The sequence below is a fragment of the Kogia breviceps genome, chromosome 11, assembly GCF_026419965.1.
Source record: "Kogia breviceps isolate mKogBre1 chromosome 11, mKogBre1 haplotype 1, whole genome shotgun sequence".
Classification (NCBI taxonomy): Eukaryota; Metazoa; Chordata; class Mammalia; order Artiodactyla; family Physeteridae; genus Kogia; species Kogia breviceps.
Genome location: NC_081320.1, coordinates 11218841 through 11245888, shown reverse-complemented (window position 1 = coordinate 11245888; position 27048 = coordinate 11218841). Strand labels below are relative to the sequence as shown.

Below are 27048 nucleotides of genomic sequence, written 5' to 3'. Positions count from 1 at the left end.
AGACTAAGTTTGCTTAAAATGTAACAAATTTTACATTTTCAGTGTGCCTAAAAAAGGACTGTTTTAGCCCAAGGGAAATGATTATACTTTCCAGCCTGCCAGAGTACTGCTTATTATTTTTAGCAGTTGTTTATTAATGAATTTTTATTTGCATATATTTTCTACATGTTATGTGTTTTCTTTACCAGGATAACTATCAAAATAAAGTTTCATTTTGTTTTAGCCCCACAGAAGTCACAAGCAGAACAAGAGGAGAACAGGTGACTTTTATTCAGATTGTGCTTTTACACAATATGTTTAATAACTTCATGTTTAATAACTTCATGTTTGTTCTCTTATAGGTTTAGTTTCAGGCATTCTACATCAGTTTCTAGTCTAGCTGAGAGATTAGTCGTCTGGATGACTAATGTAGGTAAGGTGGTCTTTGTTACTTTTCATGTGTCTTTGAAATCCTTTCCCCGGACTCTCCTTCCTAAGTAGACCCTTCCTCCTCAGAGCTCACTAGAGCTGGAAGGCGTGAAAAGGGAGGGCCTCTCACTCTACAGAAGGATCCCACAGGATGGACATGATGGCCCATCAAGCCACCCTTCCTTTCTCTGACAGTCTCACAGCTTCCCTATACTAATATCTGGGCTATCAGAAATGAGTATTTCTGGCAAAATCCAAAAGTAATGTGTAAATATTTCAGGGTGTGCTTTTGAATGATACAGGCCAGGGATTTTATGCACCAAGAGACAGATTCCCCTGGAACAAGGGAAAGGAAGGAAAAGAGTTTATTCTCTCTTCCTAAGCCTGTGCCTTTAGGTTTTAAGCTGAGTAAAATACTAAAATTTCCTATAAAAATGAACTAAAAAAAAATATTACTGATATGAAAATGTAAAAAAGGAAAATGTTATAGAGTAGTATGTTAGAAAGTAATGCTTTAATGAATATTACAGGATGTTTCTGAATTCTTATTTAGGGAATGTTCTAAATGACTTAGTTTTTCACTGTTCTTTTTTGTATGCTTCCTTGACAATTCCAGTAATTGTCATTATAGTATTACAGATGAGATACTTATGCTGAAAAATATGAGTTCTATTCATTTGTGTATTACATAGTATTTAATAAAAGTGTTATTCTCAAATAAGGTAACATTTTTACCTCAATAATTAACCTTCTATATTAATAAATAATGTATAATATTATAAAATTTAGAAAATTATTAAGAAGAAATTAACCTGAGGATTTGAAGTATTTTTAAATGAAATATGGTATACATATAAGAGTGTATAAAATGTATTTAGAGAATAATAATAAAATGAACATCGATGTCCTGGTGACCCACCATTAGAAATAAAACATTGCCAGTGTAGCAGAAAGCCCTGTGGATCTACTCCTGCCTGGCATCCTTTTCTCATACACCCATTGCTAGAGGTAAAGTACCTGTACCATACTCTACTTAAATTTTGTATTACCTTCTGTCATTTTTTTTTGAGTTTTATCACTTCATATATTGCTTAGTGTTGTATGTTTTTTAACTTTATGTAAATAGATAAACATGTTTTTTTACTATCTTATTTTCTTCACTCAATATTATTAAAGATTCATCCATGTTGACTCATGTAGCAGAAGATCATTCATTTTCACTGCTGTATGATCTACTCCTTGAATATATTACAACTTATTTATCCATTCTATTGATGATAGCAATTGGGCTCTTTCCTCCCTTCCCTTTTTTGCCATAATGAAACATTACTAATGAATATTTATTTATTTATTTATTTATTTATTTATTTATTTATTTATTATTTTTTGCGGTATGCAGGCCTCTCACTGTTGTGGCCTCTCCCGTTGCGGAGCAAAGGCTCCGGATGCGCAGGCTCAGCGGCCATGGCTCACGGGCCCAGCCGCTCCGCGGCATGTGGGATCTTCCCGTACCGGGGCGTGAACCCACGTCCCCTGCATCGGCAGGCGGACTCTCAACCGCTGCGCCACCAGGGAAGCCCCACTAATGAATATTTTAACGCTTATGTCCCAGTGTCATGTGCGCAACTTTCTGTATGTCTGGTGATGGACCATAGGGGTGGACCTAACTCTACATGCTGAATGTTTTCCAAAGTGATTGGACCCGTATACACCACCACTGGCTGTGGAAGAGAATTACTGTTGCTCTATAGTTACCAACACTTGGTATCTATTGACTTTAATACGTGTCTGTCAAGTGAGTGTGAAATTTTATTTTCTAGTGGTTTTAATTTACATTTCCCTGATCACTCATTGGATAGAGCATCTTTTCATATGTTTATTGACCATTTGTGTTTCCTCTTAGGGAAATGTCTTTTTGTCCTTTGTGGTTTTCCTATTGGATTGTTGGTCTTTTTCTTAAAGTTTTTAGGAATTTTTTGTTTAAAACAAAATTTTATACTAATCCCTGAGGTCAAGACACTGGTCTGGTAGTAAGATGAATAAAATCAGTTTCTTGCTTATTTGTTAGGATAGAGTTTACTAACTTCACTCAGAGAATAATTGGGACAGTGGTAAGTCTAAGTGAAAAATTTTCTCCCTTCCTTTCACCACAAGGTTTCGCTTTAAGAGACTTGGCAACTCTTCCCTTTGGAATTGCTCTTCCCATCAGAGATGCGATTTATCACTGTCGGGAGCAGCCTGCTTCAGACTGGCCAGAAGCTGTTTGTCTCTTGATTGGACGTCAGGATCTTTCCAAGCAGGCCTGTGAAGGAAACTTGCCCAAAGGGAAGTCTGTGAGTATCAATATGGAAAGTCCACATTCAGATTTAGCCTCAATAAAATCAGAGTAGAAATGTTCTCCATTTTCCTTTAAGTCTTTTTGCAAGTGTATATATCAGATTATCTTTTATATTATATGCTAGATATGGTTTAAAATTGGACAAATCTTATTAATTGTAAATCAAACATGGGAACAGATTTTGTGAATGCTCTGTCTTGCCTGGACCTTTCTGTGCCTTGAGTCAGGATAAGTGCCAAGTCAGCAGAGCAGCTACCATGACTGATTCCCTACTTGTACCATGTTAGTAATTAACTACTTTGTAATTATTATGTGGAAATAGGGAGAGCCCATAATGTCCTGAATGTGAATAAATTATAACTATTTTCTCCTTCATACTTTTTTTAATGTGTTACATTTCTTAAATTTAACCTTTTACATAGGTGTAAATATATCGTTAATCACATAAAACTGAAGCCCCAGGAAAAAGGTTTTTTTGCAGGGGGGCACTAAAGTTGTTTAGAAGCTGTCTTCATGTTAATGCCTCCTCAAACAGTGCCCTTCATTAATGTTCAAATCTGTTTTTTTAAGAATGGGTTCTAAGATCCTACAAATAGAAAGTGAAATATATCGTTATCCTCCTTTCTTTTTAAAATCAGCCTCTTTTAAAACTTAAAAACGGAACTTTTAAAACTTCTTCTAGAACTGCAGTTAACTTAAAAAAAAATGGTAGCACTGCATTTACCTGAAGGATTAAGGAGGATTCAGGGATTGTTATTCCACCCCTGGTGACTTTGGTACTTTATGTCTCTGAGAAAACAGTGCAGATTTGGCTCATCTCTTATTAACGTTTGAACCAACACATAATAATCAATACATTGTAACTGTTCATAATCCACATTAGATCTTAGGCTATTAATGCTTCTTCAGAGACTGTTATCAAAATTTATTCCCATCATCAGAGTTAAATAACGGATCTGTGACAGAAGCAGTTTCCATGGGGGGATCCCATCTCCAGCATGGTTGTACCAGCACATCTGTCTTTAAAAAAAATTTTTTTTTTAAAGAAGATATTGGGGGTAGGAGTATATTAATTTTTTTTAAAAATTTATTTTTGCTGTGTTGGGTCTTCGTTTCTGTGTGAGGGCTTTCTCTAGTTGTGGCAAGCGGGGGCCACTCACTATCGCGGCCTCTTGTTGCGGAGCACAGGCTCCAGCCACGCAGGCTCCGTAGTTGTGGCTCACGGGCCTAGTTGCTCTGTGGCATGTGGGATCCTCCCAGATCAGGGCTCGAACCCGTGTCCCCTGCATTAGCAGGCAGATTCTCAACCACTGTGCCACCAGGGAAGTCCACATCTGTCTTTTAATCTGTGCTGAAATAACAACTCTTAGTTGAATTAGCATTTGTCTTGTTTTAAACAGAAAACCAATTTTTTTTGCTAATAATATGGTTATCTTTACCTTGACCAAGATAAGTCTTTAGCATTTAGACCTCTTTTATTACTATGAATGAGAACATCATTAGCACTAATGCCAAATGGTATTGATAATTATTCATCTATATTTATAAGTCATTTTAAGTAATTCTGGCTAAGTTAAATTTGTTCAGTTATTTGAGGTTACATTTTATAACTCGTCTCAAATTTATCAGCTATTTGGGTCTATATCTTATTGCTAACTCACCTATTAGAATGTAGTTTCTTTTAAAATTAGATATTCCATAGGAATTACAATAAATTTTTATCAACTAAAGTCAGACTGATTATCTAGTCATATCTACCTTTATTCTTTTTTCAGGCTAATGTTGCTTCCACATTAAATGTTGCAAAACTTTAGCATTTCACCTAGTAGTTAATCTTTTGTGAGGAGTTAAAACTCGGAGAGAAAATGAGATTTCTGCTATTAATATTTATCTTAAAGTCTGACTGAATTATTTGGACTGGGAAGGCTCATAGTAAAGTACATACTGAGCTTATGAGGACAGAATGATAAGCAAGGAATTAACTCTCCTCACTTGTTTTGCTTCATTTAATCCCTTTCCTTTTAAGAAATACAGTTGGAACATACTTAGGAAAAAAAAAAAAAGTGAAAACCAACCATGATTTGTTCTATTTAAAGTACAGAAGTGAGAAAGTGTTGTCTGACCTCCTCCAGCCCTTGGTTTATATCCTTCGAGGTTGTTTTCTTCTGCTTCTATTAATTAAAGACAGTATTTAAATTGGTGTTGGTTCTTTAATGCATGGGAATAATATTCCGTTTGCAGTAATTTGTGTCCTTTTTGGAATATTTAGGATATAGTTAGATTTTTACAATTTATTTAGAATATATCTTTCAATGGAATCAGCTTCTCGACCATTGTCTTAAGTTGAAAGCTTTCCCCTTGGCTCAGTAAAGAATGTTTCCAAGTGGGCAATATTAATTATACTTTAAAAAAAAAGATTTTTAGGTTAGGGTCCCAGTATGTATTGGGAACCCAAGCCAGCCCTGCTTTGGAATATATTTTTTCTCTGCACTGATGTAGACTTGGTAGCTCATCCTGTGTATCTTCATGTTCAATAAGTGTGTGTTGGCTGGTTTTTAAATTAGTATTACAACCTAGTCTGTTACTCAGGTGCTCTCATCAGATGTTCCTTCAGGAACAGAAACTGAGGAGGAGGATGATGGCATGAATGACATGAATCAGGAGGTGATGTCACTAATATGGAGTGAAGACTTAAGGGTGCAGGATGTGCGAAGGCTCCTTCAGAGTGCGCATCCTGTCCGCGTCAACGTGGTGCAGTACCCGGAACTCAGTGACCACGAGTTCATTGAGGAAAAAGAGAACAGGTAAAGGAAAACATTAACTGCTGTAGTTTAAGTAAAAATTTAAATAAAAAATTAAGTAATGCCTCATTTTGTTCAACTGTAAGAATAGGCATGACTGTAGCATTCACACCTCACAGAGTTTCTCTGGGAATCAAGTGGGTCATTTCTACGCAGTGCTTAGAACACTGCCCAGTACATAGTAAAGCTCAGTGCAGTCAGCGATTATTGTCAGAGTTCACTGATTGTATGATCCTGATTTTTTTTTTGTACCTTTTACTATTTCTGAAATCAGATTATGTCTTTCAGGTTATGTCTTTCAATCTGTAGGTGTTTGTCGGTGTTATGGTTTAAATGGCAGTGTTTTTTCTTTTTTAGTACCTCATGAAATAGTGCTGCATCTTAAAATCAATGGCATCTTAAATGGAAGGGGGGATATACAGTTTTTGTTTTCACTATTATAAATTTGTAGATTATGTATAATGTTTCTGCTAAACATGTTATGGAATGTAGTCTGCTGGCCTGATTCTAAATTTCCCTGATTTTAGATTCATGTGGGGCAGTGTTCCCAAAGAATCTTAGGACAGCACAATTTTCCTCACCAATGAACTAGAAAAGCAGCTATATATATTTACGGTTAGGGAGAGAGGGTGCTTGTGAATAACTTTGTCTGCAGAGAGAATTTCAGCCTCTAGTTAGCCTCAGAAGGAGGAGGGATATTTCTCTGTTCAGATATAACTTGTGATAAGTGTTTCCTGGTTAGGAATGCCCCTGCTTCCACAATTTGTTTGATGCCATCTATTTTAACGTAGAAACAAATTAAATTGTAGTGTGTTAGTTTCAAAGTATAGCCTGTAGAAGCCATTTTAACCTTGAAAATAGTTGACATGTAGTGCTATTAGTCCTATAAGTCCTCACCATCAAGTAAATGAAACTCCTTCTGTGTTCCCTGGAGACACCGTGAAATCCACTGACCTCCAAAATAGGGACTTCCTTTTTTACCTTGTGTGCACCCATGGAGGTGGCACTTGGGCTATATTCACAAAAAGGATGAGAGGAGGATCCCAGCTAAACTGATAACAGCACAGTGAGGAAACCCAACAAATACGATATTCTCCTCCAAGAGGGTTAGCATCGTTTAGAGTAGAATTATAGGTTTTACTTTTTGAATGCTTAGGGAGAGTTGGCTTGGTTTATAGAACAGCTGGTTTTAATTCAAAGCAAATATGAAACAGAAGAAAGAAATGTGTCTCCCCTTTAGAGTTTCTGATGGGAGTAAGAGTATTAAAATGAGAACAACCGTGTTTAGATGACTCACTCAAGACTTTGTATGGATTTACTTTGATGTGGCTTCATCTTACACAGCACTGCTGCTTTTGAAATACTTGCCTACAGGTTATATTCCAGTTTTTTTTGTTTAAAATTTTTTCACATGTTGGTTTTAATTTTAATTATAGATTGCTCCAGTTGTGTCAGCGAACTATGGCTCTTCCAGTAGGACGGGGAATGTTTACCTTGTTTTCATACCATCCTGTTCCAACGGAGCCATTGCCTATTCCTAAGTTGAATCTGACTGGTATGTTAAATTCTGGGCTCAATGAGAAAGGAAAATGAGTATATTTTTAGTGGAGTTCTTTTGAGTCATTGTAGTTAAAACCAAAGAAATGCTCTATCCCCTGTGATTTTAAATATTGTTAATAGCTACTGTAGTGGTTATCAAAGCTCAAGTAGCAAATCAAATTAAACATTGAGGGAAGTAGAATATAGCCCATTGCTAAATTTTGTTTTTAATGAGACCATTTCAAGATATAAAAAGGCACTTGGGGAAGTTTAGAAAGATACTATTGAATGATGAGATTATTAAACTTTACATAATCTTAAATTCAATATGTAAAAATATTTAATCTTAAAATATCTTGTTATGTCTTAGTATGAATAGATGATGCTTGTACAAAAACAAGAAAATATACTAAGCAAAAAGAAAAAACGGTCACTCATAGTAGTCCCAGCTTGTTAGAGTTCACTAGTGTTAAATAACACTTTGGTTTATTTGTTTCCCAATTTTATTTCTCCATTTTATAATTTTATATTTGTTTATCAGAAGATTTAAAACTGTTTTAGAAATTGTTTTTTTAAATTTACTATATAGTGAGTGAGCATCCTTTTATATCTAGCATATATATGTGTACAATTATGTATATGTATTTTATACACATTCTTAATCAACAACTTCATTTTTATTTGCTCCAGAATATTTCACTTAATGAAATATAGTTTATATAAACCACCTGGTGTTTTTGGAAATTATTGTTTTTTGCCATTACAAACATATTGTTGGGTTATATTTACCTTATTTATTTAGGATAATTGCTTAGATAGAACTCCTAGGGCAGCGAGATTTTAAGACTGATGTAACATATTATCAAATTTCCTTTCTGGTTGGTTACATGAGTTTTTACTTCTGCCAGATATAAGTGTATTTATTTCCCAACGTTACTGATTATAATGGGTTTTATAGTGCACATCCATCCACCTGATCTGGTTTGACTGTATACTAAATGTGACAGTTGTATACAGTTGAAATTGTTATTGAAAATCCCTTAAAGTATATAGTATATGTGACCCATACAGAACGTTGTGTATGATACATACAGTAGTGTATAGGATATAGTATATGCGAATACCATTCCACCGTATTTTAAGTTACATAATTAAAAAACCCAGGGTCCCACTGAGATTTGTAAAGAGCTTGTGTTTTTAGCAGAAAATGAGATCGGCTAGTGAAGAACACATTCCCATATCCTATATCACACCTTCTCTGGAGCCATGATCTCATTGACAGACACAGCAAACAGAGTTACCTTCAGTATTTTAATTGTTCTCTCTCTTAGAGATAAAACAGCTATGGCAGAATCAGAACAATTAGTGAATCTTGATGGAGGGTACTGTGTATAGGTGTTCATTTTATTAGTCTTTTAACTGAGTGTTTTCATATAAAAGGTTTGGGTTAAAAAGAAAATCATGCAAAATTGGCAAATGTTAAAATGTATTAAATCTGGGTGGTAATGCTTGGGTGGATGTTAAAAAGTAAATGCATGAATCATTGTCTCTCTTTTTCTGAATGCGTTTAAATTTGCGTGATTTAAAATGTATTTATGACATTGATGCAAAGATTTATTCTTTTAATCATTCTGGTAGGACTCCCTCCCAGACCAGCACCCTGCCCCCCAATAGATGATCTTATTTTAATACTAAATTCATTTAGGAAAAAAATGTTCACTTGAAATAGTTCCTTAACTGACACTGGTTTGTCCTGTTGTGCTTTTGTATGTAATTATTCTTATTGAAGAAAATTCGCTTTACCCTTTGCCTTTTATTTTCTCTTGTGTATACATATTATGTCTTATGCATATGTTGAATTGTTGTTTTAGAAATTTTACTTAGTTTTTCATTGTTAATCTCTCTGCCCTTTTTGAGAAAGTAAAAGTATAACTCATGAACTTGTCACCAGTGTGGTGATATCACAGACCAGCATTTGAGTTAGCTCTTAGGTACAAGAAGCAAATAGTAAATACAAATATATTTTATTTTATGCTTGTGTCTGTGTATGTGTGTGTATGTGTATATAGACTACAAACAAGACACTGCATCTAATTAAAATTTACATAACTTTCAGAACTCCTTTAAAACCATATTTTCAAACCTCTAGCGAACTGTATAACTTTATGCAATACAGTAAGTCCCCTACATATGAATGAGTTCAGTTCCGGGAGCACGTTCATCAGTCCAATTTGTTCGTTAAGTCCAACAAAGTTGGCCTAGGTACCCAGCTAACACAATTGGCTACACTGTACCAGCTACATCATTGCTTGCTTCTGGACATCCTGGGCTTGAAATAAAGATACTGTACTACTGTACTCTGTACAGTACCGTACAGTAAAGTACACAAAAGCACAACCACTTGTAGAGGATGCACACACGTGACAACGTACACCAGACGCGTGAACTAACTTACGGGATTGGACACGTGAACGCACATTTGTATCTTTGAAAGTTAGCAATTTGAAAGTTCGTATGTAAGGGACTTACTGTATGTAGAATATTTATTTTAAATATTCATCCATGACTTGAGCTAATACAGAATATTAAAAACAGAGATAATTCAGTATTTGCGGGTATGCAGTATAGTCATAACACTCAAGAAAAGGCATTCAAAGAGAACATAGCATCATAAACATTTAATTTATACTGTTCTTAAATAAGTTGACCACAAATTTAAATTTAGTGAACACTCTTTTATGGTTCACTGGGTAACTCAAGTGTATAAAATGTTTTTTATATAGGTATCTTTGAATGCAATTTGGCATTTTTACCAATAGTGTGTAGTTAGATTTCTATATCATATAGAGAGATGTGTAGGTAAGAGATAGAGCAAATTTATAAAGTTCCTTGTCTTTTTAAAAAATATCATTTTTCCATAACGTCCAGAGCAAAAGATGGGATGGCACATTTGAAATTAACATCATTGTTGTCAATCACATTTTGGAATTATTATTCATGTAGTTTGTGATGTTAATTTTCTTTTAATTTTTCCGTGAACTTCCTGCTGTTTGAAAGAAAGATTTCAAAGCAGTGGGTATCCTAATCAGATTTGTACACAGTTAAATTGGTATCAGTTATCTTATTATAGTCCCATATATTTTAGCAGAAAGGACAGTGAATTATTTTATACAGTTAAGGTTTTTCCACCTTGCATCAAGTTTGACTCACGTGTATAAAACTTTAAGTATGCATAGTAACCTAACATCATTACAAGTATTAAGGGGTTAAGGGTTTTGAATGTAGAAAAGTGATCTCTGTTCTCAAAGAATCTAAATGTAACAATTTCGGTTTCTGAATTTTTGTTCTCTCAATTTTAAATTTTGTTTGCCTGAATAGGGCGGGCACCCCCTCGGAACACAACGGTAGACCTGAACAGTGGCAACATCGATGTGCCTCCCAACATGACCAGCTGGGCCAGCTTCCATAATGGCGTGGCTGCCGGCCTGAAGATAGCCCCTGCCTCCCAGATCGACTCAGCCTGGATTGTCTACAATAAGCCCAAGCACGCCGAGTTAGCCAATGAGTATGCCGGCTTTCTCATGGCCCTGGGTCTGAACGGGCACCTCACCAAGCTGGCTACTCTCAACATCCATGACTACCTGACGAAGGTGAGAACTCGTGCTGCCAGCTCCTGGCATTGTGCCTCCCCTGGGCTATTTACAGTAGCTCCTAGTTGTTCTGTTTGCTCTTCTTCAGTCTTGTACCTCTAAGAGCATTCTTCTCATAGCAGGCAGAGAAATCTTTCTAAAGTGTAAATCGGAATATATTGCTTCCCTGGTCAAACTGTTGAGTGATCTTCCATTGCTCTTAATGTACATTCTAGGAGCCTGTGTGATCCTGCTCACTTCCCCAGCCTTACTTTGTGCTTCTCTTTTCCTTGCTCCCTATGCTCCAGCCGTAGAGACTGATTGTATTAGCTCCTTGGCAGACCAAACTCGTTCTCTTGGCGTAAACTTTTCCATGTCTATGCCATAAAAGTTCACCCATATGAAGTACACAATTCAGTGGTTTGTATTATATTCACAGAGTTGTGCATCCATTACCACTGTTAATTTTAGAACATCTTCATCACCCCATGAAGGAACCCCCTGCCTAGTAGCAGTCACTCTCCGTTCCCCTTTCCCTCCAGCCCCTGGCAAACTGCTCATCTACTTGCTGTCTCTATAAGGATTTGCCTACTATGGACATTTCATATAAATGGAACCAGACAATATATGGTCTTTTATGACTGGCTTCTTTTGCTTACTGTAATGTTTTCAAGGTTTGTCTGTGTTGTACTATGTATTAGCACTTCATTCCTTTTTATTGCTGAATAGATATTCATTGTATGGATATACCATATTTTATTTTTCCATTCATCAGTTGATGGATACTTGAGTTATTACTACTTTTTGACTATTACAAATAATGCTACTATGAACATTTATATGCACATTTTTGTGTGGATGAATGTTTTCATTTCTCTTGGGTATATTCCGAGGAGTGGAATTGCTACATCATATGGTATCTCTGTTTTAAAGTTTGAAGAACTACCAAATTGTTTTCCAGAGTGGCTGCACCATTTTGTAATCCCACCAGCAATACATAAGGGTTCCAATTTCTCTTCACTCTTGCCAACACTTGTTATTATCTGTCTTTTTAATTATAGTCATCCTAGTAGGTGTGAAGCAATAGCTCAGTGTGGTTTTGATTTGCATTTATTTCCCTGATGGCTAATGATATTGAACATCTTTACATGTGCTCATTGGTCATTTGTATGTCATCTTTGGAGAAATGTCTATTCAAATCCTTTGCTTATTTTCTAATTGGCTGTCTTTGTTGTTGAGTTGTAAGAGTTCCTTATGTAATCTGAATAGCAGTCCATTAACAGATACATGATTTGCAAAAATTTTCTGCCATTGTGTTGTCTTTTGACTTTCTGATGGTGTCTTTGAAGCACAAAAGTTTTACATTTTGATGAAGTCCAATTCATCTACTTTTTCTTTGGTTACTGTGCTTTTGATGTCATATCTAAGAAGTTACTGCCTAGCACAAGATCACTTGGATTTATATATATTACATAGATTTACACCTATGTTTTCTTCTAAGAGTTTTTTTTTTACTTTTAGTTATATCTTGCTTGAAGTTAATTTTTATGTATGATGTCAGGTAGGGGTCCAATTTCATTCTTTTTCAAGTGGCTGTATAGTTATCACAGCATCGGTTTTTGAAAAAACTCTTTTTTTCCCATTGAATTGTCTTGGCACCCTTGTAGTCAATTGAATATCAATGTGAGGGTTTTTTAAAAAATCATCTTAGCGTCATTTACATGTTTTTCCATCACCTGTCATCATTCTCCCTCACTTTATAAATTTGAGTGCCCTCCCTTCTTGCCACTTTGCCTGGCTAATTTGTACTCATTCTATTGTAAATTTTACTTTTTAGAGATTCTTAATAATTCTCCAGTCCCTTCTAATCTAAAGTAGGCTCTGTTAAAATACTCTTTCATAATCTTTATACTTTTTCATTTGATGAGTTTTCAATAATATATATTTTTTAGTTTAACACTTTCCCTTCCCCAAGGGCACTAACTTCATCAGAACAAGGAGCCTGTGTGTTTGGTTTGCTCGTGTATTCTTGGAGCTTCTCACTGTGCCTGTCACAGTACTGGCAGGCAGTATTTTATTCAAAACTACATATTTGTTTTGGTAGTGACTTAAGTCTCATTCTATTTTCTGTCTTAGGGTCATGAGATGACAAGCATTGGACTGCTCCTTGGTGTTTCTGCTGCTAAACTAGGCACCATGGATATGTCGATTACACGGCTTCTTAGCATCCACATTCCTGCTCTCTTGCCCCCAACGTCCACAGAGCTTGATGTTCCTCACAACGTCCAAGTGGCTGCAGTGGTTGGCATCGGCCTTGTTTATCAAGGGACAGCTCATAGGCATACCGCAGAAGTCTTGTTGGCTGAAATAGGTATGGCATTAATAGTGCTATGGTTTCGTAAGTGTATTTTTACCATTCCACAGGAACCAAAGTAAAAATGATAGTAAGATTATAAAAATTAAGGAAAAAATAGTAGCTAATTAAAAAAATTAATTTTATATTGTGGAATAGCTCATTGAGTTGGTTTTCTATAAATTGCCTAATCATTGTCTTATTTTCAGGATTTTTAGGTGGTTTTTAATTCTTCAACGTCAGATCTTTCTTAGTGGGGTTATATTGAATCCATAGTTCTTATGCAACTTACTAGAAAGTTAACTCTAAAACTTTTACAAGTTAGGATTTTAAGAGGCCAGTTTGAATTGTGTTACTTTCTGTTTTATAGGACGGCCCCCTGGTCCTGAAATGGAATACTGCACGGACAGAGAGTCTTACTCTTTGGCTGCTGGCTTGGCTCTGGGCATGGTTTGCTTGGGGGTAAGCAGAGTCTGTGCCTGCAGATGCTTCAGTTACAAGTTCTGCTTGTTGAGACAAGTAGCCTTGACACTTTACTCTGAATACCACTCTGCCTTACTGTGACTTAACTTACTATGATTCTCAGCTCTTTCTTCTTTCTGGATATTTTTCAAAGTGCCAGATTTGGGAATGGAGAGAAATTGTAGTGAAGAATGGAGCTTTAAGGTGTCTTTCCCCCTGGCTAAGATATAAGTGTTCATGAATGAACTAAGGGAATGAAGTTTCTCGAAAAGAGTTCAAGATGTAAGATGAAGAAATGACAGTTCACTCAGTGAGAAAACAGAAAAAAGTGAAAATGGGTGTATGACGGGGAGCCTTAAGAGTCTGTAGGACTAGAGATAAACCAGAACTCTCTTTTGGCACCCAGGTGTTCACTAGGTATCCCAGAACGTTGCCACAATAGCAGCTGCTTTGTGACAGAATGCAGTATCATTCTGACTCCCCATGTTTTTTTTTTTTTTTTTTTTTGCGGTACACGGGCCTCTCACCGTTGTGGCTCTCCCACTGCGGAGCACAGGCTCCGGACACGCAGGCCCAGCAGCCATGGCTCACGGGCCCAGCTGCTCCACGGCACGTGGGATCTTCCCGGACCGGGGCACGAACCCGCGTTCCCTGCATCAGCAGGCAGACTCTCAACCACTGCGCCACCAGGGAAGCCCCTGACTCCCCATCTTTAACCCTATCCAGTAGATGTAGTGTGGGGTTACCAGAAACATTAAATGACTATGTCAGCTGGAATGTGGGTCCTTTGAAGAACCACCAATACAGTGTTATACTGAAACTGAATTATATAAAGAAAGTCGACTGTCGTTTAGGCTTTTGACTCTTCACATTTGACACATGAACTAAAGAGGCAGATAAAACAATGGAAAAGCATCATACTGGGAATTGGGATGTGAATTCTGGTCCTGACCAGTGAGTCCTGACATCACTTAACTACAGTATTTTGTAATAGTTAAGCAGCTCGATAGGCTGTGGAACCAGACTGCCTTGTTTTCTATCCACTGCTGCTCCTTACTAGTTATGTAACCTTGGGTGTAATCTCTTTGTGCCTCCCTTTCCTCACCTGTAAAATAGTAGCTGTTTGATCGAATTGTCATACTAAGTAAGTTAATCCATGTTAAACATACAGAATCATGCCTGGAAGAGCGTTAAGCGTTCAGTAAGTTATTATTGCTGGAATAGTTCATAGGCACAATAATGAAAGGATTCAGGTGTTCATAGTTCAGGTTTCATTTACCTACCTAATATTTTCTTTAACTGTTAATGCAGTTAACTGTATTTTGAAGCCTTTATGTATTTTACGAAATGAAAGTATTAACTTGCCTGTGTATGTATTATAATTTTTAATGTGAATTATTAATAGACTGAGTATTAACTCATGAGATTTTAATTGATAAAAAACCCAGAAGACTGGCTTTGAAGTTAGTTTATTGTTTTATTTGTTATGGGTATGTGTTATGGATCTTATTCTGTAAAATTTCCTTTCCCTTGTCTGTTACTTCGTTTACAGCACGGCAGTAATTTGATAGGTATGTCTGATCTCAATGTGCCCGAGCAGCTCTATCAGTACATGGTTGGAGGCCATAGGCGCTTTCAAGCAGGGATGCACAGGGAGAAACATAAATCTCCAAGTTATCAAATCAAAGTAAGTCCAATCAAGCAACAGATCAAACTGGAAGCCCAGAAGTTAATTTGAAAAGAGTAGTTTTCATACCAACATTTGTAAATATGTTAATTTTAAGCATAGGCCAGTATTCAGAAGAATTTTATAATAATTCAGAGCTCTTTTACACAAACTTTTCTTTTGATAGGAAGGAGATACCATAAATGTGGATGTAACTTGTCCAGGTGCCACTCTCGCTTTGGCCATGATCTACTTAAAAACCAATAACAGGTACTGCATCTCCCCACCCCATCCCTTGCCATGACCATGCGACTTCCTTTCTGACCTCAGTAGTAAAACTAAATTATCTTACTGTGTTAACCGCTCCTGTGCTAGATCAGCCTGATTTTAGTGCTCTCAGATACTACAAGATATAGAGTTTTATCTAGAAATAATACATTTGGTTATTTTAATGATATTTGATAATACAGTTGCCAATTTCTATTCACTTTTATTTTATCGCTTATGTCACTGACAATCAAACAATGTCTAAATTCCTTTTCATTAATTTTGCTTGTTGTTATGAGGCCTGGGTAAATCAGAAATACTTAGCATTATGATATTCCTGGTTACCATTCCTAAAAATGGTTTCTGCTTAGTTCAAGAGCTTTCTTCCTAATAGCTATTCCTTCTGCCTGCCCAAGCCCTGTAATGAGTGCTGACACTTGAAAGTAGATGTTTGGCGTTTATTCTTTTACATTTTGTATAGAAGAGTAAGTTGGGTTTTAAGTCTTTTAATTTAAAAAACATTCTAAGATTAAAGAAGTTTTTCAATGTTGTATATTCCTTTTTTAGACAAAGTGAATGTTTGCAAAATTAACAAAGTGGTTAAAAACAGGTTTATTCATCTACTTTTTGGATGAAAGTATATGACATTGCTTTCTTGGCACTGGAGATGTTTCATTTTACAAAAGAAAGCTAAAAATATCTGCCCTTAGGAAACTTACAGTAAGACATAAATACATACTAAGTATTACGTTGGAGGATGTAAAGTACTATGGGAAAAAATAGGACAGTGGTTGGAGTGGAAGGAAGGTTCTTGAAACCTGTCTTGTGGTCTTGATGATCTTATTCTCTTCTTGAGCAATAACGCTTACTGGTATCTACCACCAACAGATCCATTGCAGATTGGCTCCGAGCTCCCGACACCATGTATTTGCTGGACTTTGTGAAGCCAGAATTTCTCTTACTTAGGGTATGGTACTTGGCAATTTTTAATTTCTGTTAACATGAGGAGTCTATAAAATGTTTCCACAAAGGAGCTTTACTGTTAATCCATCGTGTGTATATATAATTGGTAGTGTTCTTTTGAAATTTCCCAAATATAACTGTAGGAATTGCCAGGAAAGACAACCACCTTGATATATAATACTTGGAGTGACATTTTAACGTTTCACATTATTATTCAAAACTTCCTAATAAGTAACAAGACACTGGGGCTTCATTACTACTTTATTTTACATTCTTTCATTACTGTTAAGAATGCAATAATACTATTAAGGGTATAATTAGTTACAGTAACTGTTTGACATAAATTTGATTCAGATTTTCCCTTTTCTACAATGTTTATGCTTTTAGCATATGAAAGGCTTTAAATTATGTAGACAGATCTATGTATGATTCTTTTCTTTATGATTTTTCTTCTATGGAGCAAGTTTTAAAAACTTCTCTCCAACTCCTCCAAACTTCAGTGATGATCAAGTCAATCTGAGATTTTTTGAGATAAATGTAAATCTTCAGTTTAGTTTAATGAGTGGCTTAGGTTGATACTATATACTTTTTTTTTCAAAATTTTCATCAGTTGGGAACTAATTCTTAAATTGTTCTGTTAACAGTATTACCATTGTTACAAAATCTATGAACTTTGCTTGCTGTAATTAATTTTTCTGTATTGCATTTTTTAAGACGCTTGCTCGATGCCTGATTTTGTGGGATGATATTTTACCAAATTCCAAGTGGGTTGATAGCAACGTTCCTCAAGTACGTATGTATAATAAATATTATTATATCTTTAATCACATAAGATTATGTTTTCCTGTGGGATTTTCTAAAACCTTATAAAATACTTTTTCTTTTGAAGGCAGTAGTGATGGTTATGATTACTATATTTCTTGAAAATGTAGGAACTGTCATTTTAAGATTGTATGCTGAGCACAGACCACAGCCTCCCTTGTTTGGTTACAGAGCACTAGAAATGGTGATTTTTAAAAATTAAATGTATCAAAGAACTCTAAAAAAGTATTTTTGACATTTTTATCCTAAATAAGGATACATTTATCTAAAATACTGTTATACTTTGTGACAATATTTTATCTCGTATGTTAAGTTGTTTTAATTACTTTATGGCATATTTACACAATAAGCCAAATAGTTAAAAATAAGCAGACTCTTTTGTAAAAACTCCAAATCAAATATTGTAAGTATTGTAATTAAATATTGCCCTTAATTAACTGTCCATGTCCTCAGTACCTTTTTATTTAGAAAATAAATCTGTTTATCCTTCAGAATGCTAGAATGTTCCCTCCAATGTTTTAATAAGAAAATTTCAAAATAAAGGCTGAAAGAACTTTATACAAACACCCATACAACCAATTAGATTCTACAGTTAATATTTTACTGTATAAACTTGTTTAATCACATATCTATCCATTTATCTCTTCCTCTATCCAACCCATTATTTTTTGATGAATTTCAAAGTTAGTTACAGATAGTCATACACATTTCCTTAAGTACTTCAGCATGTGTATTATTAACAAGAATTCAGTGTTTACCTCTTTTCTTTTCCTTTTAAGGTAAAATTTGTATATAATGAACTGCACAAATTTTAATTATACTATTGATACGATTCAACTAATGTATAAGTTCATGGAAACAAACCTTTATCAAAATGGCCAGAAGTTCCCTTCCCACTCAGTCTGTGCACTCACTCACCACCCCCAAGACAACCAGTTTTCTGATTTTTTTCTCCAAAATATATTAGTTTGCCCAATATAGGACTTTATATTAATGGAATCACAGTGTATACCCTTTTGTATAAGACTTCTTTCACTGAGCATGATTTTGAGACACCATTGAGTATATCAGTAGTTCAACCTTTTTATTGTTAAGTAGTATCCCATTGTATGAATATACCACAGTTTCTTTTTTCATTCTCTTTTGTTGGATGCCTGGGCTCATTCCAGGTTTTGGTACCATAAATATTCTTATGCAAATATATATGTGGATTTATGTTTTAGTTTCTCTTGAGTAAATACTTAGGATTGGAATTACTGAGGCATAGAGTAGCGGTATGTTTAGTTTTATAAGGACTGGTAAACATTTTTCCAAAGACGTTGCACCGCTTTACTCTGGGACCAGCAGTGTATGAGAATGCTGGCTATTGCATGTCTCGCAGCTGCTGCACATCTTGACTGTATTTGGTGGTAGTCTTTTTAATTTTAGATCTGCTGGTCAATATGTAATGATACCTTATTGTAGTTTCAATTTGCATGTTGAGAACGTTTTCATTTGCTTATTGCTTCTTCATATATCTTTTTTAATGAAATGTCTATTTTGCCCATTAAAAAAATTTTTGTATTTATCTTTTTATTACTGAGATGCTAGAATTTTTTATATATTCTGGAAACCTATCCTTTGTCAGATAAATGTTTTGCAAATATCCCTTCTAATCTGACTTGCCCATTCATTTTCTTAGTACTATTTTTGATGAGTAGAAAATTTTAAAAATGTGATAATGTCTAATTTATCAACTTTTAATTTTATGGTGGTTTTTTTGTGTCCTATGGAAAAAATATTTACCTAGCCTGAAGATTTATTTTTTTCTAAAAGCCCTGATGTTTTAGCTTTTATGTATAATTACGTAATTCATCTCAAAGTAATTTTGTTTATGTTACGAGGATAGGGTTATGGTTTTCATTTAAAAAATATAGATATTTAGTTGTGCCAACACTGTGTGTTGAAAACACCTTCTCCTTATTGTATTCCTGTGCCTCCTTTATCAAAAATTAGATGACTGGTCTTTTTTTTTTTTTTTTTACATCCTTATTGGAGTATAACTGCTTTACAATGGTGTGTTAGTTTCTGCTTTATAACAAAGTGAATCAGTTATACATAGACATATGTTCCCATATCTCTTCCCTCTTGTGTCTCCCTCCCTCCCACCCTCGCTATCCCACCCCTCTAGGTGGTCACAAAGCACCCAGCTGATCTCCCTGTGCTATGCGGCTGCTTCCCACTAGCTATCTATTTTACATTTGGTAGTGTATATATGAGATGACTGGTTTTTTATTCTTTTTCTGTCTTTTCTACAGATTGCAAGTTTCTATTGATTTATCTTTCTGTTCATTCACTCTTCAGGCATTTTATTTTCCTATTAAATACATGCAGTGAATTTTAAAATTATATTTACTGTACTTTTTAGTTGTTTTTCCTTTTTTTAAAAAAATAATTTCTACTTTTTTTGGTGAGATTTTCTGTGTTTTCACTCATTATGGGCATACTGTCCTTCTAGTTAGAAGAGCTGCTTTAAAATCTTTCTTTTCTAATGCCAACAGTGTGGTCATTTCAGGATTGTTTTCCATGATCTTTTCTGCTGAGAATATGTTGCATTTCTTGTTCTTATGTTAAGTAATTTTGATTTGTATCTGGGACATTGTGCATGTTGTCTTTTGAAGACTCTAGTTTCTGTACTGTATTCCTCTAAAGAGTGTTGATACATATGTACATACATACATATCTCTGTGTGTGTATTTGTGTACACACTCACACACACACACACACACACACACACACACAACATTTCGTTTTAAAGCAAGCAGTTAATTTACTTGTAATCAAATGTCAAACCCTGTCTCTTGTCTGCCGGTTCTAATTTTAGTTTAGTTCTTTTATCCTCTGGAGGCTGAGTCTGCCCTGATCACGTATGGTTCATGGGTCAGGCAGACATTTAACTCCCAGCACATTTAGATGTCAGAGATATCAGTTCCTTTTGGAAAGTAAATGTACACTGTAGGATGAACACATACTTTTTCTTCATTCAGCATATGTTTGTTGAACCTTTGCAAATGCAAGACACCATATTAAATTCTATGCTGCATTTAAGATGCATCTGACATGTAGAATGCCTTTGAGAAAACTTTATTTTACTAAATTTTGTTTACAAAATGAAGTTAAACATGTACACAAGTAACTGTATTCTCAAATGGAAGGTGAAAATTCATGTCAGTTCTTTCTTTAAACTTTTGTGGAAATGTAGTCTTTGGACTTTTAAAAAATATTTATTTATTTATTTGGCTGTGCTGGGTCTTAGTTGTGGAACGTGGGATCTTCGTTGCAGCATGTGGAATCTTTAGTTTTGGCATGCGGTCTCCTACTTGCGGCATGCGGGCACTTAGTTGCGGCATGTGGGTTCTTAGTTGCGGCATGCGGGATCTGGTTCTCTGACCAGGGATTGAACCTGGGCCCCCTGCATTGGGAGCATGGAGTCTTAACAACTGGACCACCAGGGAAGTCTCTTGGACTTTTAATACAAATATATCTCTCTGATATTTATTTTACTTCAGACTTAATAATTTTAAATTTGGTCTTTATTACATCAGGGATACACAGTAGGACATATAATAAGTTCACAGTTCTGTTGGTTGGTATTGCCTGTCACTCTCCACTTTCTCCTAGTTCTTGCCCACTCATCTCATTGATTCTGTATAGGGTCCCTTGTAGGGAGCAACTTAGCATCAAAGGTGGGATTAAAAAGGTCACTTTGTAAACTGCTTATTTGTTTGAATTTAAGGCATGTGTCAAATACAGTAACTAGCATCTTCATAGCACTTTTTCCTTCATAAAAAGCTTTCCTCTACAGCCTAATGTTTTTCTTTTTTGTGGTGTTGTGCTATAAATTGTTAAAGTATTGCCCCCATTGTATGGGTGGGAATGATGTGCTACTTTTGATTATCTGTTTGTGTATCTATTAGACCATGAACTTCTCAAGGCCAGCTACTGTGTCTTTTCCATCTTTCATTCCTAGCGACTTCGCGCACATTAGCTAGAGTTCAGTATAACACTGTTACATTGAAAGAGGACAGACTGGTCCAAAACCATCCAGCTAGTAAGAGGTGGGGCAAAACTGAAACTAGCTGTTAGGACTTCAGAGCTTGAGGTTTTTGTATAAGACTCTACAAGACAGGGCAGTTTGGTGGTCTTTTCTTGTTCATTTCCTTTGTGCCTCAACCTGCCTTTAAGTGATTACATGTTTCCCTTTGATTACTCCTTATATTTCTTGCTATTTTTTAAACTTTAGGAGACCATGGCAAAGGTTACAAGGACTGGGTTGAAGTGTGCTCCCCACCCCCACAGTTGTGTATTTATTTAAAACAGGATTATTATTTGATGACATAATTGGACTGCATGCCTTCTTCTTTTATATATAAATTTATTTATTTATTAAAAAATTTTGGGGGGCTGCGCATTGGGTTTTTCTCTAGTTGTGGTGAGTGGGGGGCTACTCTTTTTTTTTTTTTAAACATCTTTATTGGAGTAGAATTGCTTTACAATGGTGTGATAGTTTCTGCCTTATAACAAAGTGAATCAGCTATACATATACATACATCCCCATATCTCCCCCCTCTTGCGTCTCCTTCCCACCCTCCCTATCCCACCCCTCTCGTTGCAGTGCGCAGGCTTCTCATTGCTGTGGCTTCTCTTGTGGTGGAACACGGGTCTAGGCTCACAGGCTTCGGTAGTTGTGACACGCAGGCTCAGTAGTTGTGGCATATGGGCTTAGTTGCTCCGCGGCATGTGGGATCTTCCTGGACCAGGGCTTGAACCCGTGTCCCCTGCATTGGCAGGCGGAGTCTTAACCACTGTGCCACCAGGGAAGTCCCCCCACAGTTATTTATAACCCAAGTTTTTAGTGATGTTTTAAAGTGGTTATGATCAAGTGTGGTCTTGTGATAGCAATGGTACAGATCTATAATAATGATGATAATGGAGCTAACACTTGCAGAGCATATGTGCCAAGCATTAATTTTAAGAGCTTTGAGTCCGTTAAGTCCTCTAATTCTCACAGACACCTAGAAGGTAGGAAGTTTATTTTTGCTCATTTTTACAGATGTGGTCCCAGGGCTAGTGTGTGGCCCTGCTGGGATTAGAATCTAGACCTTCAAGCTCCAGGCTACATGCTCTTTTGAAGACAAAAAGGAGCTTGTAAATGTCTGCTGTCAATATAGAATTATTTCATTCATGTATGATATTGCTAATTTATATGAATGTTATAATCAGGTTATCCATGAATATATTAATTACTCACTTTGGAGTTTTATCAGTTTTTCAGAATGTCACTCAATTTCTGAGTAAATACATCCAAAATTAAAAATAAAGACAAGAGGAAGGAAGAAAGATGGAAGTAGTTATCAGCCTATATTACGCAGCCAACATAGTTGCTTACCTCATTGAGATTATCAAAGAGAAAAGGTATTTCAAGTTTTTTGATCTGGTGATATTCAGTATATAGGAAGATTGTATCATAAGCGACTTCTGAATACTTATTGATTTATTATGGAAAGCATCCTGAAATATTACTCCCCTGAACAATCTTCTAAGAAGAATTATAGGAATAAATCTTCAGAGTTTTACATCTGTGTACTTGCATTCATAAGTTTAGAGAATATGTAGCTTTATCTTTTTTATTTGTATTTAAGTGAAGAGAATCAAATCAGTTTTTGGTTGTTAAAGTTAGATATTGTCTATATTTTTTAAAAAATAAATTCTTGTTCACTACTTATACTAAAAGGAAAGGGATGTGTTTCTAAACAGTAGTTACAGATTAACATATTGACAGTTTAGCTTGTGTAATTAATCTGGTGACTCTCACCTTTGGTAGGTAGGTAGGCTTAATACTAGAAACATTCATGAGTAAGAAATATACGTCTCTGGTTAGAGTTCTCTGCAACTGCTTTTTTCTACTTTCCCTGCTGCTGCCCCTCACTCCTGCCCCAGCTCTGCTCTGTGGCCATCATCTTTGCATTTCAGTTCACTTGCATGAAACATTATTACTCTTGTTATTGATTCAGAATATACTTAAGTCCTCCAGTTTATATTCGTTCAGTCCTATTCAGTTATTTGGCCAATCTTAGATTTGAAATTGGATTGCATTCAATGTGATTAAAATATAGGCCTTTGAATGAGATGGTTTGGTAAAGCTTATTTTATATAAATATGGCCATAAGCAATATGTTACTCTTCAAATTATTAAATACTTGTAACTTGAATGTTAATGTCCAAGTATTCTTGCCTTCTGTCTTGACAGATTATAAGAGAAAATAGTATCTCTCTCAGTGAAATCGAATTGCCGTGTTCAGAGGATTTGAATTTGGAAACTTTGTCGTAAGTCCTAAAACATGTAATATAAATCAGCTACTCTAGCATCTGTCAGATAAATGAATTGGAATATACTGTGTAGGAGGAATACTCTCCTTGATTTGAATAATTATTCTGAATCCTCCATGTTTCTAACCATTATTTACCAGATGTTCACAAGTTTGTTTTTGGTTTGGCTCTCTGAAGTATAGAGTTCTTAACCCTCAAAAAACGGTGTCTGAGTTTTAACTTGTACATATTCCTCTTTTATCCTTTCCATTAAAAAAAATTGGCAGTGATTGTTAAAAATAATCTTCTTTTGCTGCATATGAAACAGTGCAGGCAAGAGGCCGACTTGATCAGCAAGAGCCGCATGGTGCTTCCACTGAAGAAAACCGGATGGAAATCTGTCCAGTTGATTGAGTAGAGGCACAGCTGAGCGTTCCCAGAAGAATATAAACTATTGATAATTTAGAGAACAGGAATATTTATTATTTGTATCCCCAAATAATAGTAATAATGAATTTTAAAGCAAGACAAGGACAGTATTTAAATTTCTTGTGATCTGTTTTCAGGCAGGCACATGTCTACATAATTGCAGGAGCTTGTTTGTCTCTGGGTTTTCGATTTGCTGGCTCAGAAAACTTATCAGCATTTAACTGTTTGGTAAGAAGTATCTTCGTTTACTGTGTTCTGTTTTCTTTTTTAGAGTCTTAGTATGCTTCTTTTAACCTTATTTTTTCTTTTGTTTTTCCAGCATAAATTTGCAAAAGATTTTATGACTTATTTGTCTGCACCTAATGCTTCTGTAGTAAGTCTTTTTATGATGATTCTCCTTGGGAATAAATTTAAACTTGAAGAAAATTCACTGATAATTCGATTACTTATGTGTTGCCAAATATATGCACAGTTTTTGAATTTAGAATGGGAGATTTGAAGCTTTGGCTTATCTTTGTATTTTAGTTCTGGGATATTAGTTGAGAATGTGACTATGCTTGAAGGTATCTAATTCTTGTGACAAGAAAATAAATAAGAAAAGCTATAACCTTCATGGATTGTCATACCTTGTGCCATGCTCAGTACTGAATCATGGTAACTGCTTTTTGAAAAAATTAGTACTTAGTAAAAATGCAGTTGCTTTTGAGGATTGCTGCTCTGATGATAGTAAGACTGCAAGATTTTATTTCCTGGTTAAAAGAACAACACCACATTTAATCAACATTATTTATATTAGAAAACTGGAAACATCAAAAAATCTAAAAGTAGTCAAAAAATGGACTGTGGTGTATCTACACTGTTATATAGAGGAGCTATCAAAATCATGTTCTGTAAGAATTATTGATGAGTGAAGATTGCTCATAATAAAATAGATTAAAAAGCTTAAAAATACTATGTATAGTAATATCTCAGTTTCATTAAAAGCAAAATAGATACAGGGGAAGATTTGGAGAAAAAGAAAGCCAAAATGTTTATAGCTGTTAGTATTCGGGGAAAATATTGGTTTTTTAGATTTTTTAAAGTTGTGAATATTTGTAGTCTAATGCTGGCTGCTTTAGTTTTGATAATAAAGAAAAGGTAGCACAGTGGTTATACTATGTCATCTTCTGCATCTCCAGACAGGTCCTTACAACCTGGAGACTTGCCTGAGTGTGGTGCTGCTGTCTCTCGCCATGGTGATGGCTGGCTCGGGGAACCTGAAGGTTTTGCAGCTTTGTCGCTTCTTACACATGAAAACAGGTGGTGAAATGAACTATGGTTTCCACTTAGCCCATCACATGGCCCTCGGACTTCTGTTTTTGGGAGGAGGAAGGTAAATGAATATATATATTTTTTCCTCAGTGAAAAGATCTCATGAGCAAGATCTCAAAGAGTGACTTATTTTGATTTTGAAGATGCATGAAAAATTTCAGTTCTGACTAGCTATTAGCTTATCTCAGGGCATTATTACACTTTAAAAGGGCTTTTTAATAGTTTAACCACCAATTTATGCCCCACTTAGTAGAGTTACCATCCTGTCTCTAACACATTGGCATCACTACATTTCTCAGAAGAGTCTGTACTCAGTACTTCATTGCATCACCTCTTGTTCCCACTCATTAATGACTTTACTCTTCTACTAAATTGCTTTCTCATAATGGTCATGAACACTTTCAGTCACCAAATCCTATGAGATTGCCTTAGTTTTCAACTTCCTTGCTCTCTTTCCAGCATCTATCATTCCTAACCACCTCATCCCTTTATAAGACTTCCTTGGCTTTTAATGATCTATTTTGAATCAAAATACATACACAGAAAAGTGTGCATATCATAGGAGCATGACTCAGTGAACTACCTACAGTATGAAAATCTGTTTGATATTATGTAGATCAAGATGTAACTGAGACAATCCATCTGCAACCCTGCTCTGTCCCTCCCAATTCACTGTTACTTTACTTCTGCCCAAAGATAACTGCTACATAGCTTTCTAACGCCTTTGACTGGTTTTGCCTGTTTTTGAAATTCAGACGAAATCATATACTGTGTATCCTTTTGTACTTTATTTCTTTTGCTCAACATTATGTTTGAGATTCATCCATGTTGCATGTAGCATTGGTTTATTCATGTTTCAGTGCTGTTGAATTCCACTGTATGGTTATACCACAGTTTTTAATCTATTCTGTTAGTGATGGATATGTTTGTTTTCTAGTTTGGGACTGTTATGAATGTTCTTATACATGTTTTTGATTTTGTTATGTATAGATAGATCTATGAGTAGAACTGGGTCATAGGGTGTATATGTATGTTCTATTTCAGTAAATAATGCCATCAGTAAGCCAGAGTGGTTTTACCATTTTATATACTCATCAGCATCATATGAAGTTCCAGTTGCTCCCCATCCTGTCAACACTTGTTATTGTTAGCCTTCCTAATTTTAGCCGTCACGTAGTAGTATCTCATTGTGGCTTTAATTTCCATTTTCCTGGATAATGGTATTTGGTACCTTTTTATATCTTTAATGGCCAACTGAAAAGTCCCCTCTTGTGATGTCCAAATCTCTTGCTACCCATTTTCATATTGGTTTATTCATTAAAAAATTTTTATTTGTGATATAATATACATAACATAAAATTTCCTATCTTAACCATTTTTAAATGTACAGTTCAGTAGTATTAGATATATTCACATTGTTGTGCAACCAATCTCCAAAACTTTTTCATTTTCAAAACTGAAACTCTATATATACTCTTTAAACAGCTACACTTCATTTCCCCTTCCCCCACCCCCTGGCAACCACTGTTCTACTTTGTTTCTTTTTTAAAAAATTAATTATTTATTTATTTTTGGCTGTGTTGGGTTTTCGTTGCTGCGCGCAGGCTTTCTCTGGTTGCGGCGAGCGAAGGCTACTCTTCAGTTGCGGTGTGTGGGCTTCTTGCTGAGGTGGCTTCTCTTGCTGTGGAGCACGGGCTCTAGGCATGCAGGCT

The 27048-nt window shown here is 35.5% G+C and overlaps 1 protein-coding gene across 3 annotated transcripts in view; it reads left to right on the top strand.

Annotated features, from left to right (window-relative positions):
• The window catches only part of ANAPC1 (anaphase promoting complex subunit 1), a 98221-nt gene that overhangs the window by 45889 nt on the left and 25284 nt on the right, over window positions 1-27048 (top strand). For all 3 annotated transcript variants that reach the window (XM_059079069.2, XM_059079066.2, XM_067007232.1), the window contains 16 exons: window positions 224-260; window positions 342-412; window positions 2563-2741; window positions 5336-5550; window positions 6984-7102; window positions 10465-10736; window positions 12852-13086; window positions 13439-13530; window positions 15083-15217; window positions 15384-15466; window positions 16352-16430; window positions 17141-17215; window positions 23538-23614; window positions 24163-24253; window positions 24345-24398; window positions 25204-25397. In XM_059079069.2, the coding sequence (XP_058935052.1) occupies window positions 224-260; window positions 342-412; window positions 2563-2741; window positions 5336-5550; window positions 6984-7102; window positions 10465-10736; window positions 12852-13086; window positions 13439-13530; window positions 15083-15217; window positions 15384-15466; window positions 16352-16430; window positions 17141-17215; window positions 23538-23614; window positions 24163-24253; window positions 24345-24398; window positions 25204-25397 (2008 nt within the window). The remainder of the gene's footprint in view (window positions 1-223; window positions 261-341; window positions 413-2562; window positions 2742-5335; window positions 5551-6983; window positions 7103-10464; window positions 10737-12851; window positions 13087-13438; window positions 13531-15082; window positions 15218-15383; window positions 15467-16351; window positions 16431-17140; window positions 17216-23537; window positions 23615-24162; window positions 24254-24344; window positions 24399-25203; window positions 25398-27048) is intronic.